Source organism: Pyrus communis, chromosome 12 (assembly GCF_041283825.1).
Source record: "Pyrus communis isolate YQ-2024b chromosome 12, ASM4128382v1, whole genome shotgun sequence".
Lineage (NCBI taxonomy): Eukaryota > Viridiplantae > Streptophyta > Magnoliopsida > Rosales > Rosaceae > Pyrus > Pyrus communis.
The window spans coordinates 969,396-988,594 of NC_142576.1; the positions used below are offsets into that span (position 1 = coordinate 969,396).

General features: G+C 37.0%; 3 protein-coding genes across 3 annotated transcripts; 1 reads left to right on the plus strand and 2 right to left on the minus strand.

The window, feature by feature from the left end:
• The first annotated feature begins 2,203 nt into the window (after window positions 1-2,203).
• Window positions 2,204-6,210, plus strand: LOC137744925 (hypothetical protein At1g04090). Its single transcript, XM_068484741.2, has 2 exons — window positions 2,204-2,748; window positions 4,116-6,210. Exons 1-2 carry the CDS (start codon window positions 2,628-2,630, stop codon window positions 5,705-5,707), a joined length of 1,713 nt encoding a protein of 570 aa, XP_068340842.2. The 5' UTR covers window positions 2,204-2,627; the 3' UTR covers window positions 5,708-6,210.
• Window positions 6,211-6,287: 77 nt separating this feature from the next.
• LOC137745285 (protein CHROMATIN REMODELING 20) lies at window positions 6,288-16,443 on the minus strand. Its single transcript, XM_068485216.2, has 24 exons — window positions 16,146-16,443; window positions 15,336-15,536; window positions 15,108-15,170; window positions 14,890-14,985; window positions 14,717-14,809; window positions 14,063-14,253; window positions 13,626-13,983; window positions 12,937-13,020; window positions 12,453-12,848; window positions 11,870-12,159; window positions 11,606-11,696; window positions 11,312-11,527; window positions 10,795-10,914; window positions 10,432-10,598; window positions 10,097-10,238; window positions 9,693-9,842; window positions 9,551-9,606; window positions 9,159-9,462; window positions 8,774-8,909; window positions 8,556-8,608; window positions 8,101-8,327; window positions 7,707-7,910; window positions 7,138-7,470; window positions 6,288-7,013 (listed from the first exon to the last, which is right to left on the minus strand). The coding sequence occupies exons 2-24, from the start codon at window positions 15,498-15,500 to the stop codon at window positions 6,635-6,637; spliced, it is 4,314 nt and encodes a 1,437-aa protein (XP_068341317.2). The 5' UTR covers window positions 15,501-15,536; window positions 16,146-16,443; the 3' UTR covers window positions 6,288-6,634.
• Window positions 16,444-17,322: 879 nt separating this feature from the next.
• LOC137744781 (plasmodesmata-located protein 4-like) lies at window positions 17,323-18,958 on the minus strand. The gene is made up of 2 exons (XM_068484578.2): window positions 18,163-18,958; window positions 17,323-17,911 (listed from the first exon to the last, which is right to left on the minus strand). The coding sequence occupies exons 1-2, from the start codon at window positions 18,923-18,925 to the stop codon at window positions 17,775-17,777; spliced, it is 900 nt and encodes a 299-aa protein (XP_068340679.2). The 5' UTR covers window positions 18,926-18,958; the 3' UTR covers window positions 17,323-17,774.
• Between the last annotated feature and the right edge of the window lie 241 nt (window positions 18,959-19,199).

Below are 19,199 nucleotides of genomic sequence, written 5' to 3' on the forward strand. Positions count from 1 at the left end.
GACTGAGCTTCATAACCACCAATCATTTTGATGTCCTATTTAGTTATAAGCGCGCGCTACTAGGATCGGCACCAATTTTGTCTCATTAAGCTTCATAAAAAATATCATTATTTGAGGGAAAACGAGAAAATTTTATCTATGTTCTCGTCTCGTAACCTTCTTTTTGTCCGCTCGACTTTCATTTTGGTTTTGAGCAATCATAATCATTTAAGACGTGCCAATTTGTCTTTAAAAGACTATGCCAGTTTTACCTCGTCTTTCCAACTTGAATGGACGAAAATAACCTCAACCGTCAAATTCGATAATATGTTACAAGTTGAAAGGTTTAAAAAATTTGAACGCTCAAAACTACATTAAAAGTCGAAATAATAAATCAGAAGAAAGAACTAAATTCACAAAGCACTGCTAAAATCCTTTTTTATTTGTTGGTGGAATCAACGTCAACGTTTGATGAATTATGATTTATATTCTACCTCTTGTTTTATTCAATTTTTATTTTATTTTTATACATTATTTTGTGCCGACCATGATATCTTCGTGTAACATGTACTCCGGCAGCTTATATTACTTTTGAATATTTGAAGTCCGATGTGGCGGCTTTAGACTTTTAATTCAACTATTGCGACACTTGATATGGAATTGAACATAGGACGATAGTTAAAGATGGATTTAGACTCGTTCTGAATTTTTGTGTTTGAAGTTAGCAGAGCGTTTAAAAGAGTAAGGAAATCTGGGTCACTCAAGTTTTTGAGTTTTTATGAAGGGGTTAGGAGGATGGGCTAATGATCACTCAATCCGTAAACTCGGACACAAAACTTCAAAATGAATCTAAATCCGTTAAAGATGATGAGCAAGATTGTTCTCAATGTCATAGATATTTGGAAGACAAATAGTAATATTGTTGGAAGGAAAAATTATAATAATGTTGAACTATAGAATGGACCCAATTTGATAGGATAGCAAGTAAGTGAAAGGGCAACTTACAAAAAAGCCAAAAGCATCAATCTTTGTCACCAACAAAGCATCTTTACATATATAATCTAGTACTTATCCAACGGCCTTACTTGAAATAAGGGGCTAATTTCACATATTATTTTTAGTTTCAACATTATTTTTAAACAAATTAAATAAAAATAACAAATATGACTAAACATAGATGAATATCTTACCTGCACGGAATTGCTATTGCAAAAACTTAGTTAGGTAGTATCACAAACACTTTTATGTAAATTAGGTGTCAATCATTAGATAGTGAATACTTTTGAGGAGTTGATAATTGTGGGATGGGAAATAGGACAAAAATCTTGATTGTAATTAGGAGAAGAAAGAGAGTACACATAAACGTATTACTTTTTTATAGTATTTTTCTCATCGCGTATCACAACAAAAAATAATAGCTCAAGACTCAACTTACAGCCTAGATTTTCTTGTAATTAGAAGTATAACCCTCAAGAGAACTCTAATTACACTTTAAAAAGTTGTAATGATTAAAGTCTTTGTTATCCTTCCTTTCTTTTTCCAAATACATGTGTTTATTACGTATAAAAAGAATTTGTAATATCACGTTGTATTCAATTTAAACATATCAAAAACCTTTTTATTAATATTTTATTGCATTTAAAGTCATAGGAGTATTGGACGACTTAATACTACAGTCTAGTGATATTTCTATTTATTTGTGAGTGATAAGTCTTAAGTTCGATTCTTGCCAAAGGCTAATTTGAACCACATTATTACTAGCTAATTGTGAAACTAAACTTACTCTCCTCTTTAAAATAGATAATATAGTTTGTTCAAAAAGAAAAGTAATAGAAGTAATGTAAAAAAGTATTTTTGAAGAATAGTCTCCAAGTCAAAGAATATCCCATGGTCTTGTTCATTAAAAAAATAAATGAATTTTTTCAAGTTCAAAGTTTCTGTTCTTTGGTAAAGGTAGGCATAAAAATATACAGAATTTATAAAAACAAATAGGGAGTTTATTCAAGAGATTCAGTGCACTCATAACATGTGTCAATATAACACATAGAATAATATAAGTGGAGAAATATTAAAAGTTAAATAATCTTTAATTATATCATAAGATGTAATGTGCTGACTTATATTTTGATTACATGGAATATTTTTTTTATTAAAATATTTATGTTTATTAATACAAAATATCTCATGATGGTGAACCTATATAAACTGTTTTGAAAGACGGAGAGGGTGAAGGAGATATTTATTCAGTAAAGGCTTCACAAAAATTAATGAAGACAAAGAACGGAACTTGAAACGAAAAAAAGCCACCACCTTCCAAGTGGAAAACTCTTACGCAAAAGCAAACAACAAATCAAACCGAACCAACCTCCACCAGCTCTCTCTCTCTCTCTCTCTCTCTCTCTCTCCTTCCTTTGTATTCACTCAACCTCTCTCTCCTTGCTTTTCTTTTCAACTCTCCCTCTCCCTCTCTCTCTCTCAAGACTCAAGTGTAGAGAGAGAAAGGAAACAGCTTTCTTTCTTTCTTTCTCTCTCTAAAATATTTCAGAAACATGGTTGGAGAGAGAAATTTGAGAAGGTGAGTGAGGAGGAGCATAATCTTGGAGATACCTTTTTTGTGGGTTGTTGAATTTGAGAGAGAGGGGGTGAAGATGTTGGGGTGTGAGTGCTGGTGGTGGAGGAGCAGTGACTACCAATTGTATGATTGCTCAGAGCCGCAGCCGCAGCCGCAGCCCTTCTCTCTGCCTTCACCTCTTCCACACTGGCCTCAAGGTAATATTTCCCACCAAGATCCTTTCTTTCCTAAACAGAAGCACTTTTGCAATTAATCACTTATCCCTTGTAACTGCTTCTTTTAATGGGTTTCTTGAGGTTGTCCATCTTGTTTTAGCTAATTATTCTTTTTCACAAGAACTTAATTCATCAGATTTGCTATATTGTGTTTGTTTGAAGGATATAAAAGTCCCCTTCGGAAATATGACAAACAACCAAAATATTTAAATGTCAAAATAATTATTGCGTTTTAACTTTTATCCTATCAATATATTTGGTCTTAGTATTTTTAATTTGTCTAAATTAATCTTCGTTAATCAATTCTAGGCAATCCGTTAAAATCTAATTAAAATTAACATGTGCTTTGTAAAAGGACAAAAATGTGGATGTCTCTTAGTTGACGGAGAATGACATTTAAGCTAATATAATATATTAAATGATATCACTTCTAACTGGTTCAAGATTTTTCTTTCTTTACCTTGTACTCTTGATTTCTTTCATATGTTTTTTTTTTTTTCAATTTATTTGTCTTTGTTTGGTGGTCCAACTTTGTTTTTGAGTAAATAAATTAATTAAAGGCAGTTTAGTTTTCCCAATAAGCTCAATGCCATGGGGAAGGAGGAGCCAAATCTCTCTTTCCTTCCCTTCATTTCTCTTTTATTTGAACGATTTAAGTCACGTCAATATTTTATATTAATTTTTTTTATAAAAATAATAAGACAAAAAATAATATGCGAGAGGAAGGAAGAAAAGGGGACGAGAGTAGGACGGAGATAATTCTACTCTCATGGGCGGTGCCTACTGAGGTTCAGGTGCACATATTTTTGCAAAACTTGCAGCTCCCCCTTTCCCCCAAACATCCCACAAAGTCAAAAGGAGAGAGATTTTTTTTTTTAAATAATTTGGAATTTTAACAAGTCCATGAACTTGGTCAATATTTGAAACATAGATTTGCAGAAAAGCCTTTGAAAGTTGAAGTTCTTGGAGTTTGAAAGCTTCAAAGTTCTAAATTTATTATGTTCTCCAATAGTCCAATGTTTGATTAAAATGTCAAATTTTAAGAAGTTTCAAAGTTGTAAAATCTTCCCTAATTACACGTAGGCCGCGTTTGACACGCGGAAAAGAATTCATAATGTAAAAGTTTGAAGCTCGTCTTTAAGCTACATTTGAGGAGCTCGATTTCGAGTTTCTTTGAAACTGTTCAAAATTAATGTTTTGCCTGAACTCTGGTCCAAGAAGAAAGAAGATTATAACTAATAAACCTAGAACACCAATGTCATGCTGAGTTTTACTATCACGTTTTATGTAAATGTTAATGTATTGTTATGAACTCGTTTTCTGATGAATGTGTCCCGTCAATTCTTCAGGCGAAGGATTTGCTACTGGAAGAATACGCCTCGGAGAAATTGAAGTTATCCAAGTCACCAATTTTGAGAGCATCTGGAGCTGTAGTCTGTTGCGTGGCAAATCAAAGGGTATCACCTTTTATAGACCTGCAGGGATCCCCGATGACTTCTTTTGCCTTGGTTACTACTGCCAGCGGAATGACCAGCCATTGAGAGGGTATGTTCTTGTGGTGCGTGAAACGGTTGCCAAAAGGGTGGAAGATGGTTGTACTCGAGGCTCAGCATTAGAGTTACCGGCTTTAAAAAAGCCGGTTAACTACTCATTAGTCTGGAATGCGGATTTAAGTAATAATGGTTGTGGTTATATTTGGTTACCAAACCCACCTGCTGGTTACAAGGCCATGGGTTTTGTGGTCACTGACAAGCCTGAGGAACCCAGCCCTGAAGAAGTTAGGTGCATACGAGAAGATCTTACAGATACTTGTGAAACACATGATCGGATACTTGCCATGGATTCAAAGTTGGACCAATTTCAGGTGTGGAATACAAGACCCTGCAAACGAGGTATGTTCTGCAGTGGTGTTTCGGTTGGTACATTCTTTTGCAGTACCTACTTGGATTCCGATGAAGAGCTAGAAGTTGCGTGCTTGAAGAATTTTGATCCGTCCTTACACGCAATGCCAAATCTGAACCAGATTCATTCACTAATTGAGCACTACGGCCCCACAGTGTTCTTCCATCCTAATGAGGTTTATTTGCCATCATCAGTACAATGGTTTTTCAAAAACGGGGCACTTTTGTACCGGGAAGACACTGCGAATGGCGAACCGATTGATTACAGAGGCTCCAATTTGCCTGCTGGAGGGGAAAATGATAGTGATTTTTGGATAGATTTGCCAAGCGATGATGAAGCTAAAAATCTTCTCAAGGCCGGAAACATAGACAGTGCGGAGCTATACGTTCATGTAAAACCAGCATTGGGAGGAACTTTTACAGATATTGCTATGTGGGTGTTCTGCCCCTTCAATGGACCGTCCACCATTAAAATTGGTTTGGTAAATATTGCACTGAACAAGATAGGCGAACATGTCGGTGACTGGGAGCACTTCACTCTCCGAGTGAACAACTTCACGGGAGAACTCTGGCAAGTGTATTTCTCAGAGCACAGCGGTGGCAGATGGGTGGATGCTTTTGACCTGGAGTTCATCGAAGGGAGTAAGCCGATTGTGTACTCATCAAAACACGGTCATAGTAGCTATGCTCATCCCGGGACGTACCTCCAGGGTTCATCCAAGTTTGACATAGGAGTAAGGAATGATGCTGCGCGGAGCAAGTTCTTCATTGATTCGAGCACCAAGTATCAAATTGTTGCGGCCGAGTACCTTGGCAATGGCGTTATATCCGAACCATGTTGGTTGCAGTATATGCGAGACTGGGGTCCGACCATTGTGTATGATGGACGATCGGAACTAGATAAGTTGATTGATCGCCTTCCATTCTTTGTTCGATTCTCTGTCGAGAACTTAATCGAGTTGTTTCCTACTCAAATCTACGGCGAGGAAGGGCCAACTGGCCCTAAGGAGAAGGATAATTGGGTAGGAGATGAAAGATGATAGCTCTTCCAAGCAAAATTGGCATATGAACTACTTTCTTTCCTTGGTTATGGATGGTTAATGGCTTGTGAAAGAATGTTGTAACGAGATTTCTTAGGTAACAAGCAATCGCGCGAGGCGGGGAAGTAACTCGACCCACGGTACTACGAAGGGGTTGTCGAACCTTGCCAGATGTATTTATTGTCTTCGGAAAAAATAAGTCCGGTAGGGATCCCGATAATCTCTTCCGGGAGAGGGGAGAAGGAACTTGATTCTCGATGAACGAAGGGGCATTGTAGGGAATTTCCATGGCCATGTCAATATTATGAAACACGGTAATCAAATTGGTTAATTTTCAATGAAGATTTATACGATTTAAAAAATTCAACAAGTTTTTTTTCTTTTTTATTTTTTTTTTAAATTCTCGAGATTCAATTTCTCCACCGTACTTTCTGTCTCGCTTTTGCATTGAATTAAACAAAGGACGTGCACAAATAAAGAAATGTGTGCAGAAGAAGAAAAAATGTGAAAATCGCTTTCTTAAATATGGTCTCAAATCACACAATAATTAATTAATTAATTGAGAAAAAATCACAAAAAATTCATAGAAAGCAAAAAAGAGATTTTCATTGCTCATTTCATTGTCCTCAGATTTACACAAACCTATTTCTTTGGTATCAAAAGAACTAAAATCCTTTTTCTTCCCCCACCAAAACCAAAAAACAAGTATCCAAGGGGAAAGGGCTCCTCATATTTTGGACACTAATCAACACTCGATCAACAACCACCACCAAACCTTATCCTACTAAGTGGGGTCGGCTGCAAGACTCGATCAATACAAACAAAAAAAGAATGTTCCAATTTCCCAAATTGTGTTCAAGGGGCAATGATACAATTGGACCATTTACATCGGACAAAAGACGAGAACAAATCGGCAGGCACTCCAGTTCACCTGAGCCTGCTATCTCGATTGTGCTCCTCCCAGCTTAGCTCGCGGCCACATTCCCCACATACAGTAGTGCAACCCTGTTTTGTGCCCTGACTTCTTAGCGTCAGCAAATGCGAAAGGTTAGTGCACTTCCGCTGCACAAAAGCATTCTTCGCCTTGGATTCAGCAAGGATGCTTTTCTTTGGTGCAGATGACGCAGTATTTGATGCAGCTGGTTTTTGGTCGATTGCAGATTCTTTGAGAGGAATTCTCCGCACTTCCTCCCATCCAAATGATTTCTGGTATACTTCCCAGGCCATGTCTTGCTCCTCCTTTGTGAGCCTTTCTTCTTCATTCTCTTGCAAAAGGGTCTCATGTTCGTGGAAATTTGCAATCCACCTGAAAACATGGTAGTTCATGCATAAGAGGAGGGAAGTATGAGTTGCCAATTGCGCAAGAGTAAAAGGCAATTACCCTTACCAACAGATGCTAAAGAAAACGAGAACAAAGAACAGGAGTGTACCTTGGAGAATGCTTGCCAAGTAACCTGTCCATGAGCTTGTCAGAAGAGCAACTTCCCTGAGAAAGAGGAACTACGTGTTTCGGCAAAATTTCCACTTCACCAGTCATATTGTCGTTCATGTGTCCATTATCTTGGTCAAGCTCATGGTTCTCATCATCACCAAATTCAAAAAGATGCAACATCTCTTCCTTAGATATTGTCCTATGTACCTGTTGTCGATCAACAACCCTTGCAGCCAGGCCCTCCTTCGTTACCTGACGCTTATAAATTTTTTCTTCCATAGTTCCATGTGCCATCAATCTGTAAGCGAACACTGGCTTTGTTTGGCCATACCTGGAAATAAATAAATAAAACATATAATTTATGATGTGCCTGCCCTACCGAAGAATGGAAAGTTGGCGTGATAAAGGAGGAATAATCATCAGGCTCGCTGTCTGGCACATTCGATGTATGGCAATTCTAAAAACAAACCCTCCCTAATGCTATATAGCCCCTAATCTACACTTTATCAAGGCACATTTACCAAACAAAAACTGAGTTAAGGACTGCAACAGAAAATTCAAACTCACCTCCAAGCACGATATATAGCCTGAAGATCGTATGTTGGATTCCAAGAACCATCAACTATAATTACGCGATTAGCAGCATATAGATTTATTCCTAATGATCCAGCTCTGGTGGAAATTATAACACATTTCACCCTCTTATTTAGGGGATCATTAAAGCGTTCAACCAGCTTTTGCCTTTCTGAGCCCTCTGTTCTCCCATCTAGCCTGAAGAGCAATAAAGAATCCAGTAAAAACGACGTAACCCAAATAATAGCTTTTATACAAAAGACATTGCAGCTACATCTGCAGGAAATAGTCAGAAGAAGGATAAATAGTATGGAGCAACGACAAAGCTGAAAAGAAAAACCTAAGCTGTCTGTCAAACTGTAAATTGTTCTCAGTAATATGTACCAACCTGTACCAATCTTTTCCTTTCTTCCAAGACTTCCCTTTCTTCCCATGTCGAGGTAGCCTTGAAAGATAAAGTTCAATAAGGTCTAGGGTTGGTATGCTTTGGCTAAATACCAATGCCTTATCGCCCACATCAGAACTCATAGCTAGAATGTCAAGCAGGAGTACCATTTTGCCACTGTAATCAAGCTCTTTATAGTTATTTTCATGAAGAAGATCATTCCACCAATTCTGAAAAGTGATAAGGTTGTTGGTCAACATTACGCTCCACGAAAACAACAATAGTAATACAAACTACAAAGTAAAGCTTTTTTGAGAAACAAAGTAAAGCCTTTCTTATTAGTTTTCCTACTAAAAAAACAATGGCGTATTTCAAATAATGTCAAATGGACCGTAAAAGAAATGTAAAGAAGTGCATAATGAATAAAAACCAACATTATAGTTTGTCCAAATCCATACCTTATGAAAAATGCCATCTTTTTTTCCTGGCAAAATTTCATTCACATTTTTCTCTGCAAAGCAAGATATCTTACCATTGTTAGATACTTTTAAGAAAGTGTTGTCAAATACGTGAATATATACATTCACCCAATTGCATTGTATATCTAGTTCTATCATACACCAATACCAGGAACATTCATGCAAGTCCTGGAAAAAACAAGGAAAGAAACAAATACCTCCCAAACCCAAATTATAATCAATGTTTTCGTCACTAGAGCTGTCATCTGCAAGAAAATTCTCAACGGCATCTCCACTTCTCTCATAGTCTTTGTCGTCTTTTCTTAGTTGCACGATCCCTGGATGGTTCCATATCTAATAACCAACAATAAGGTCATATATTACAACTCGCATGAAAGACAGAGATAGACACACAATAGACTAGTAGACGATAATTAGCATTACATATAATGTCAATAAAGGTCTACGAAATGCTTAGGAGTCCTTTTGTGTAACACTAGATGCTTTTGTGATCATGCATACATGAGTGTGTGAGCGAGTGAGTGCATGTTATTATAATGAATAATGGAAGTTGGGAACTTAACAAGTGTGCGAATCTATTACCTGAGCTAAGGCCTGGTAGCCGGCAAAAAAACTTCTCTTCCCTATCTTTTCATTATAATCATTGTCCTTGGTAAATCCATGGACATCAAGAAATCTCTTGTATAATTTCCTCTGTAAGGTTGAAAGTTTCACAGCTATTACAAACACAGTTTTTGGTGGTAAGTCCTTCTTCACAACAGTCAGGTCCATTCTCTGAACAAATCCTTTCAACTGTTCATAAAGAATATGAGACCGTTGGTTCATGATTTTCACATCATCCACGGTTGAATTAGTATGCTGACCATACTCTATGGGATTTTGGAATCTGCATGCAAAGGGATGGAATTTTAAGATACATTAAAACAACAAAAATATATTAGACAGAAAACAGGGTTTAAATGATGAAATCTTACCGATTCCGAAACTCATGGCTGCTTCCAAGAAAACCTTCCCTTACAAAATCAACCATCTGCAAAAAAATTTAAATTTAAATGAATCAAGATAGTAGGTTGCGTGTAAGAAATGGCAAAATGAATAGCTTTCTGAGTAACTCACACAATAATATTCCATGAGATTGTTCTGAAGTGGTGATCCAGTTAATGCTATCCTTCTCTGGCATTTCACTTGTTTTAAGGCTTGGGTTACATCAGCCCTGGTATTCTTAATAACATGGGCCTCATCACAAACAAGTATATCCGGTCCATCCTGAGTTGGAAATGTAACAATAAGAAAGACTCTTCAAAAAAAAGATCGCTTGGATCATTCTAAAGTATCAATGTGTGCTAATGACAGTATGTGTTTAACAGTTTACAATCTATAAATCAACTTGACAAGAATAATATTAATCCAGAAAGTTTGGTTTAAGTCCAACGAGTTGAAGAAGAAATAATGCACATGGTAACAAAGAATTGAAAAAGCATGACGTGTAAAGACAAATATAGAGGTTAACGTCAACCTACCTGTAAGGCATGACAAATTTCTGTAGCTATCTGCCTATCCTTCACATGCTTCCCAAAGGATAAGTTTCTAAAAGCTGAGTAGCCAATTAGAAAAACACCACCCTTCCTTCTCCACTTTGCAAGCAACTCTGCTCTTCTATCCCTGACAAACAAGGGGAAATCATGTCAGCATCTTGGTGTCACCACTCACCATCTCCCCAATCGGAGATATAATTTGCTAATGACTGCAAGACATCCCTCAAAACAACAACTTCATTTCTTAATGCCATCATCTTAGATCAATGTTTTATAGTGATGAGAATGGAATGAGGCAAAATAGATATATTTCAGCAAACCTTGACACATCTTCTAGCATGAAGATGCGAAGAGGCTTTAGTTCTGAAGGTCTCCACTTCATGAACTCTTGACGCCAATTGTGCAGCACATTCACAGGGGTGACAATAAGTGTGGTTTTTAATCCCAAATCAATACTTCTCATTGCAGTGTACAAAAAAGCTATGACCTACAAAAGCAATTTGACAAGTTATGCGGAGTATATCAATCAACCACTTAAAACAACCTTGCATTTTGCAAGATGGCTATTCGACTAGGCCGCTGGGTCATTCCACATGCACCAACACCTATTTCAAAACAAAACTAGCACATCTAAATAAATACTCACAGTTCTTGGGAAGAGTTTGCAATAGACAGAATAATACCTGAAAAGTTTTACCAAGGCCCATCATGTGAGCTAGAATGCAACCAAGACCTTTATCCCCAGCCTTCACTTTTCTGACTGACTGTATGATATTCTCCCACATAAATCTCACACCCGTAATCTGTAATAACGAATCAGACCTTTACTTCATGTTGCAAATTGTAGCAAGGACAAGATAACAGCACTAAATCATTAAAAGTAAACGACACATAAGTAATAACAAAAGATACTTAGTACCCTTAGTGAAGGAGATCAAATTAAGATAACCATGTGAAACAAGTATAGGTTTAAAAGAACATGGCAACGAAGTTCAAGTGAAAAAGGTGAGCCATGGAAATCTTATCATATGTGTCCTGACATGACACAAGGCAAACAATATACTGCCAGTTTTTCAATAGCTGAAAATAACTGATAAGAAACTGTCATTAAATCAGCTTGACAGTTCCTTAACCAAACATAGCACAAGGGAATTCGTTCAAGAAAATCCAACAAACAAATAGTTAACAGATCAAGCAAACCTGATGAGCCTTCAATTTAGCTGAGATGCTTGGAGGAATTCTGACAGCTTCTTCACCTTTCTCCCTCACAACATTCACTATATAACCAGCCGATGCATCACCTAGCACTTCAGCGCTGGCACCTTCAGGTAATCTCCCATTACAGGTTGCTGAGCTCTTCATCTTAGATTTGGCAGAAAATTGTACTTGCAAAGACATCAAGCGCTCTTGACGTTCCTACAGAAGAAAAGTTTATGAAAAAACTTCTAGTACCACAACGTCTTTTTTTATTACAAAATCAGCACTAGACGGTACCTTTTCAATTGCAATTTTCCTTCTGGTTTCTTCTCCTAATTCAGTGTCATCAATGATCCTTCGAATTTTCTGCTTTCTCCTCCTCTTAGAACTGACACAGAGACAAAATATGTTCAGAAACACAATAATCTGAGAAAAACATAAGTATCCAATGCTCAAGAATAAAAGTTCACTGCTTTCTATTCAATAGCTACATGCCTCAGCAATGGGGAGAGAGAGAGAGAGAGAGAGAGAGAGAGAGAGAAAGCAGTATACTAAATATACCTTACAGTAACATCTATCTCTGAACCTGAACTATCTGAATCACTATCAGAGGTAGAATCTATCAAATCCCCACAACCTATTGCTTGCTCTAATTGTGACGTCAATGTCTTTAGAAGACTTGGGCAACAGAAACAACATTGCCAGCCAGAGGTCTGGGCATCAGATAAGCATTCCTCTCCAATATTCCTCTTTATACAAGTCGTACAAACCAACGTCTTGCAAGAGTTACAATTTACTAGGTCCTTGCTTTGTCCACACCACCCACAGTAACACTTAGAGCAATCAGGATCCTGCACACCTTCATAGGTCAATAAAAGATCTAGCATTTACTTGAACAAATTATATGAAATATTAGCATTAAATGATGTAGGAAATCATGTAACACTATAATTCCTTAATATGATATATAGAGAGTATTTCTAACTGAAGATATCTATTCACTAGATACGATAACATCAGTTACTAATTTGCTGTTAATCAGTAATTAGGTCGATTCATTTAATTACCTGCACTCTCATAAACACGTTACACAAAATGTTCAGATAAAGAAAGAAGAGTCAAGAAAGGTTCCTCATGGCCATACCTTCACATGCATCTTTTCTTCCAATAAACATCTGCAATCTGCACAAACAATCACCTTCAGAAGTGGATGTGAACACACTTCGATGGCATGCTTACTGCAAGCAGTGCAGTAGAGCTTATCATTCAGACTCTGTGAAGGAAGACCACCACTGGCAGATATGCAGATATTTTTTTCCACATAGGACTGGTCCTCGGATTTTATCGCATTGCAGTCTGAATTATCTTTCAGTGGAGTGTCATCATCACTATCTATTATTACAGTTCGACTCCTCTTATTATCAATGTTTAGCTCCTCATCCTCACTCAGACGCTTGGAGCCTCTTGCTTCACTGGAACTAGTCACCGGAGATGCACCGTTACTCGTTATGCTTTCTTGGTCAATATCAATTTTCTCGAACTACATTAGCACAAGGATAAACTCTAAAAAGTTAATTAAACTGCAACTTGAAAATTGAGGAGCGAGGTAGAGGGTAATGCAAGGATACCTGTTTACGTCTCTTTCGATTTCTCCTCCGTTTCAAACGAATTTGAAGCTTCCGATCAACATTTACATCATCTTCTTCTTTGACCTTTCAATGAAAAAGTACAGAAATACTATCAACTTCAGTAAAACTCAACTGGGTGTTAAAAAGAACATGTGTCTATGTTAAGTCTAATCACAACATAGGATTAATTATCAACTGGTGAAAAAAGTAAATAAACATTTTGACATATTCATATACAGAAAAGGTGAATCAAGTTTGTAACCAACATTGTACCAAAAAGACAAGTTTGTAAGAGACAAGAAGATGACCATCAGATAATACGCAGAAAGACATCCAATCAAATACCAGTAATGATAATGTTAGGTGCAACAAGACCACATAATACTCATTCAAAAATTGCACGAATATAGGGAGACTGAAAACCAACAGAGGGTTTATTAGAGGATTTATATATGAATGTCTACAACCCCAGACAGTAGTGAAAACACTTTCGACATCTCCCAACTAATATCAATTACAACGTAACAGTCCCTTCCATGTTAATTTGTTTTTTTATATAAGAAACCAAGTTTTACTTTATAACAAAAGTTACATACAAAATGAAAACAAAATAAGTAAATGTAGTAAAATAAATTCGTGTGTGACATGAAAATATATTCAAATATGATGTTGGGACAACACAACCATACCTTCCTATAATTTTTCTTTTGTTCTTCAGTGAGATCCAGTTCTCTTTCGTTCGCAACAGCGTCTGCAACAAATGGATCACCAAAATTGCCATCAATGTCATCAATCTCCTCTACCTCATCAACCCCAGGGAACTTGAGTCCCATCTCAGCAGCTTGCTGTGGCGTACTGGCCAAATAAACAGAAGCCCAGTGCTTACTGCCAAACGAGGCACCACCCACAGTTGCACCATCAGAAAATAATTTGTTAAAAGAACCCCAGTAATCAACCTCAGCTGTCTCAACATCCTTGCTTCCATCTACAACTAGTTTTTTTTGCAGAAATCCACTAGCACCATCCTCCAATAGTTTACCATGTCGCCTAAGTCCACCAAGCAGAATCATGTACCATCAACTTCATACCTTGCAGAATCAATAGTGCTAAAAGGAAAGAACTGTACCTTCTCACAGGTCTGTGGGTTTGCAGATACTTCTCTGCATCAGCCCTTGACTCGGTAAATTCTCCAGTCTCTTGAGATCCTACCCAGTGTATCCGTCTTTTCCAAGCTTCAGTGCAGCAACCATTAGGAGCCTGACTTTCAATGCATTTATAAAGGCTTGGTAGCTCAATGCCGGCCCCATCAAGTTGTTCCTATTTACAGAAGCATATAATGATAGAGGCCAGAAATTAAAAATACATTTCACTTGTTTATATATAATTATATTACCAAAACTGCAAAAGAATTATAGAAAGAATGTGGTTACGATCCCTTGGACACCCGAATAATTCAAAAGGCAATCTATTTTATTGTCTTCTAATAAAAATAAAACAAATAAAGGCATTGCATGGAAGGTCCACAACACAAGATGACAGGTGTGCTAATCCCAATCATCTAATTATTTGGAGTTCTCATCAATATAAATGCAGCACTCAGAACCAAATGAGGGGTGATTAGCTAAATTCATATCCATCTTGTACAAGTCACAAGAAGAGGCAAATCTTTCTCTCTACTGATTTATATTTTCAGCAGAAATTTATCGCATCAAAATACATGCGAGCTCTAAACAATGCATTAGAAGCCAAAGATTTACTCAGATTGAAGAAAGAAGCAGACCAACAAATGAGCACTCTCAGTCTCAAGTTCATCAAGCTCAGCTTGCCACTCTTCTATCAAAGTATCCATTTCATCCGCAACTGCTGCTTCCAACTATAGACAAGAAAAAAATGCATAAGTGATTGAAAAGGACAATGTAATCCAGAAGGAGGAATTTGGAGGAAGAAACTAACATCGTCTCCATGAAGGGTTTGGGCCAACTCCTCTCTTACTTCACTCTCCACTTTGGCAAGAGACTCTTTCTCAAGTGCCTCTTGAGCCTCTGCAGCCTAAATTGAGCGTCAAAGAAAAAACCAACAAATTAAGCATCACGTGCATAAAACACATATATGTGTATTTGTGTGTATGCATAGTTGGAATCAACGTTAATCAGTAAGGAAAAAATAGATACCTTACTCTCAACCTCCAAAAATTCAGCAATAAGCTCCTCTATTTCTTTATCAGATAATGGTTCCTGCATACAAAGATCAAATCATCATATTTTTGGAAATCAAAAAGAGGGTTTCTCCCAAATATTAGACAATAGCACTAGAATGCGACAACAATGTCTAATGGGTTCGTAGCTTCATTGAGAAAATATATTACGGCAAAGAAAAAACTATCATAAGTGAGGACTTGCCTCTGGCTGCAATTTTCCATCTTCGCTGGATATCGGTACTTCATCAACTTCTGAGTCATCTATGAAAGAATCACTATCACTGCCACTAGAAGCACTCCCAATATTTTCCACTTGCTCGGCGTTTTCCTCCATTTGCTCCCCCACTTCCTCGTGGCTTTCCTCCATTAACTACTCAACCAGACCAAGCCTCAAAACAAGTACCTAAGAAGGCCAAAACAATGAACAAAACAGATCACTTTTTGTAACGCCGAGTTGCTCTCACCTAAAACCTTCCTACTCTCCGATAAGCGAAATTAGGAACAAAACCCAAATGATAACATCACCACCGTAATCAGTCTAATAAGTTGAGTGTTAAGACTAAAGCAACTCCAGTCCAACTCCTCAAATGGTAAATACATAATCTCCAACAGTCAAGGCAAAAATGGCATAGGAGTTCACACGAAAACTTCATCCGTTACGATATCATTGAATCCATTTACTTTTATGGATATAATAATCAAAGTTTCCGAAACCATTTTTTGATTCAACAAAGTGAAACCCGCATTCCAAGTTACATAAAAACCAAAACGTTCGATATGGGGAAACAAAAAGATCAAATCTTATATCGTCCCCAAATAACCAAACGAGCAAAAGATCAATATTTCGCGCCGTTTCCAAAAAAACCAAGCCACTCTCAGTACTTGGTATTTCCCATTTTCCACCGAACCGGTGTCATTTCACAGCACCCAACAAAAACAAGAAGAAGAAGAAGAAGAAGAAGAAGAAGAAGAAGAAGAAGAAGAGGGAAGAAGGGAACCTGAAACCACTTACCGGAAAAGGGAAGGCCCACGTAACTACGGTGACGCGAGAAAATGCAGAGCCTTCGTATTCTCTCTCTCACTCTCTCTCTCTCCTGCGTGTGCAGAGCAGAATACGCCCCGCGTAGTATGTACTCTGTGTGATGTTTGAATTTGTTTGAATCGAATTGAATGGGGAGGAAAGAAATGGTTGATTTCCCCAAAAAACCGAAAAAAAATTGGAAGAAGTCGGATGGGTTGGCAGCCTTGTTGGCTACATACACACGCACACTTCGCAATTGTTTTTCTTTTCGGTCACCCAAATTGTGTGTAATTTCTAGATCTAGGGTTTTTGGTTTTGTGTTATTTTACGAATGGTTGGTGTATATTTATTTAGAAGGCCATCACGTCACATTGGGAAAGTGAGGGTTATTTGGTTAATTTGTAATGGTATTGGTAAATTTGAAAAAATTTAAATCTAGCCACTCCCAAAGTTTTTATATAATTAGCAGAAAACGCATACTATTATCGTACTTACGATATAATAAGAATTTACGAAGCTTATAAAATAGAATTCGCCGCAATTTCTTTTTTCTAGATACAATATGCACTAAAATAAAATCATATTTTGGAGATATATTTCAAAATTTACTCTATTGAGTAAGATTTTTATTTTTTCGTAGTTTAGATATTGGGAAAGTGAGAATTATTTGGTTAATTTGTAATGGCATTTGTAAATTTTAAAATATTTAACGTTGTCATTGTCAAGATTTTTAATAAAATGCATATTTTTCTTGCACTTATGATAAAACAAGAATTTAAGAAGCTTATGAAATAGAATTTGCCACAAATTTTTTTTAGATAAAGATTGCACTGAAATAAAACCATCTCTTGGGGATATATTCCAAAATTTACTCTATTGAGTTAGATTTTTATTGTTTTCATTGTTTGAAACTCAAACTACGATTGGTTTAATGCTTAGAGCAGAAAATTTTATTATGTAACGGAACACCGCTTTTTAATAAATAAATAAATAAAAACTCTGAAATTACATTTCAGTGACATATTTTCTAAATGCTCTAAGATTCTTTTAGTATTCAAGATGGATCAATAATCGTAAATACTTTGTTACTTTTAATCTACAAATATTTCTCTTTTCGATATTCAAAGAGGTGCTAAATTTGAATCTTTCTAAAGAAACACAAACATTAAATACAAATCACACATACACTATTTTGTTCACTAACCGAAAAAGTTCGCAATACATTTGCAATGAAGCCATCATCAAAGTGAAATAATGGCAGTATATTTTTTGTTCAAAACAAAACAAAAGCTAAAAATAGAAACTAATTGGACCAATTGAAGTGACCTGGCCCAAATCGGGCGGGCTTTACACCTGCAAATCTGCAACATGTCCCTGCATGTTTTTATGAAATAATATCTTTTTTAACAAATTAATTTAGAACTCGTATGAGAAATTGATTCAGTGTTTTTAAATAACTGAAAATATTTTTAAATAAAATATTTTTCAAATAAATTCTTAATAAAATTATTAGTTCATTATGAAAAAACTCTAAAAACGCTTCCAATCATTTTCTCTTAAAACGCTTTCAAATATTTAAAAGCCCTCGTAGGCGAACTTTTAACCAGACGAACTCTTAATTCAGTCATCTTCTTTCTTTGACCACGACTTGACAAACAAGAAAAAAATGAGGGCAAAACACAAAGCAGCTGCTCCTCCCACAACGATTGCCACCGATTCATTTCCCCCATTTCCTCCATCTCCGTCTCTATGTTTTTCTGCTAATAAAACCAATTAATTGAAAGATTAAATTAATGATTAATCAGTCATGATGTTTATTACGCTCATTTAAAAAAATAATAATATATATATATCAAGAATGTTACTGTAACTAATCATACATTGTTATGTAAAAAAAAGATAGAAATGCATGAAATTCAACTTCATTGGTTCCAAATATCGCCCATAGGTTTACTCTGAATATTAAAAAGCAATTAAAATATGAAGAATCATTCTCAGATTCAATCACCTGGATCATGTGGGTGCTCATCTGGTATCTCATCTGGATGATAACTATAGCTCAACAAGCACTCCTCCAAATAAATCTGCCCAGAAACAGCGCCACCACATTCCTCTTCTGCAATTTGCACCGCCCTACCCACACACTCTCCACACTCACATCCCCCCAAGCCCCCGGAACACTGCGCCATCACTTGCACCGCCTCATACCCCGTTTTGCAAAACCCACCACCGTCCGCAACGCCGCTCTCCAAGGCAGCAAACGCAGCGTCTCTCATCTCCTCGAACACCGCCGCCACCCCATTTGCCAAATCCTCCCCACAAGTCTTGTGCATTAATCTATCGTTAGAAGGCTCTGAGTCGACCCCATCGAGCTCGTAGTGCACGTAGCATCCATGCAGCTGAACACGAGCCGAAACTGATTCTTGACACAAGGTGTTCGATAAGTTATGGAGAGTGTTGACGCAGCTGTGACACTCTTCCTTGCTGAGGTCCTGCCGGCACTGGAACAGGCCGGAAATACCCGCCTCGTTGTTGTATACGCCGGCTTCAGCATGCCTGTAGAACTTGGATTGGGAGGAGCGTGATGTTAGTTGTTGCAAAAGAGACGAAAGGGTTTGTTGTAGGACTTGCGATTTAGTTGGGGGAGTTGCAAATGTTCGATTTGCACATTTTGTGTATACCAAACTGTTGTAGTCGGAATTAGGGTTTGCAGATGATGTGAGAGAAAGTAGAAGTAGTAGTGATGCAAAACGGAGAAGAGTTGAATCCATTAGGGTTTGAAGATCATTAGGGTTTGAAGACAGTTCAATGAAATTGCATATTTTCAATATGTTGGCTTTCTTTTTCTGTTTTGGGATATGGGAAGTTGAGGTTTAGGGGTTTTTTTTTTTCCTGCCCACTTCTATCTAACTACAGTGAAAACTTGTGAATTTCTTCACCAGAAAGGGTTACAAGCTTTTTAAATCAGCAGCAAAGAAAAACAAGTATAATTAGGTGTATTGTTACGGAATTAATCATGTAAGGTTTTGCGTATGTTGAACAAAG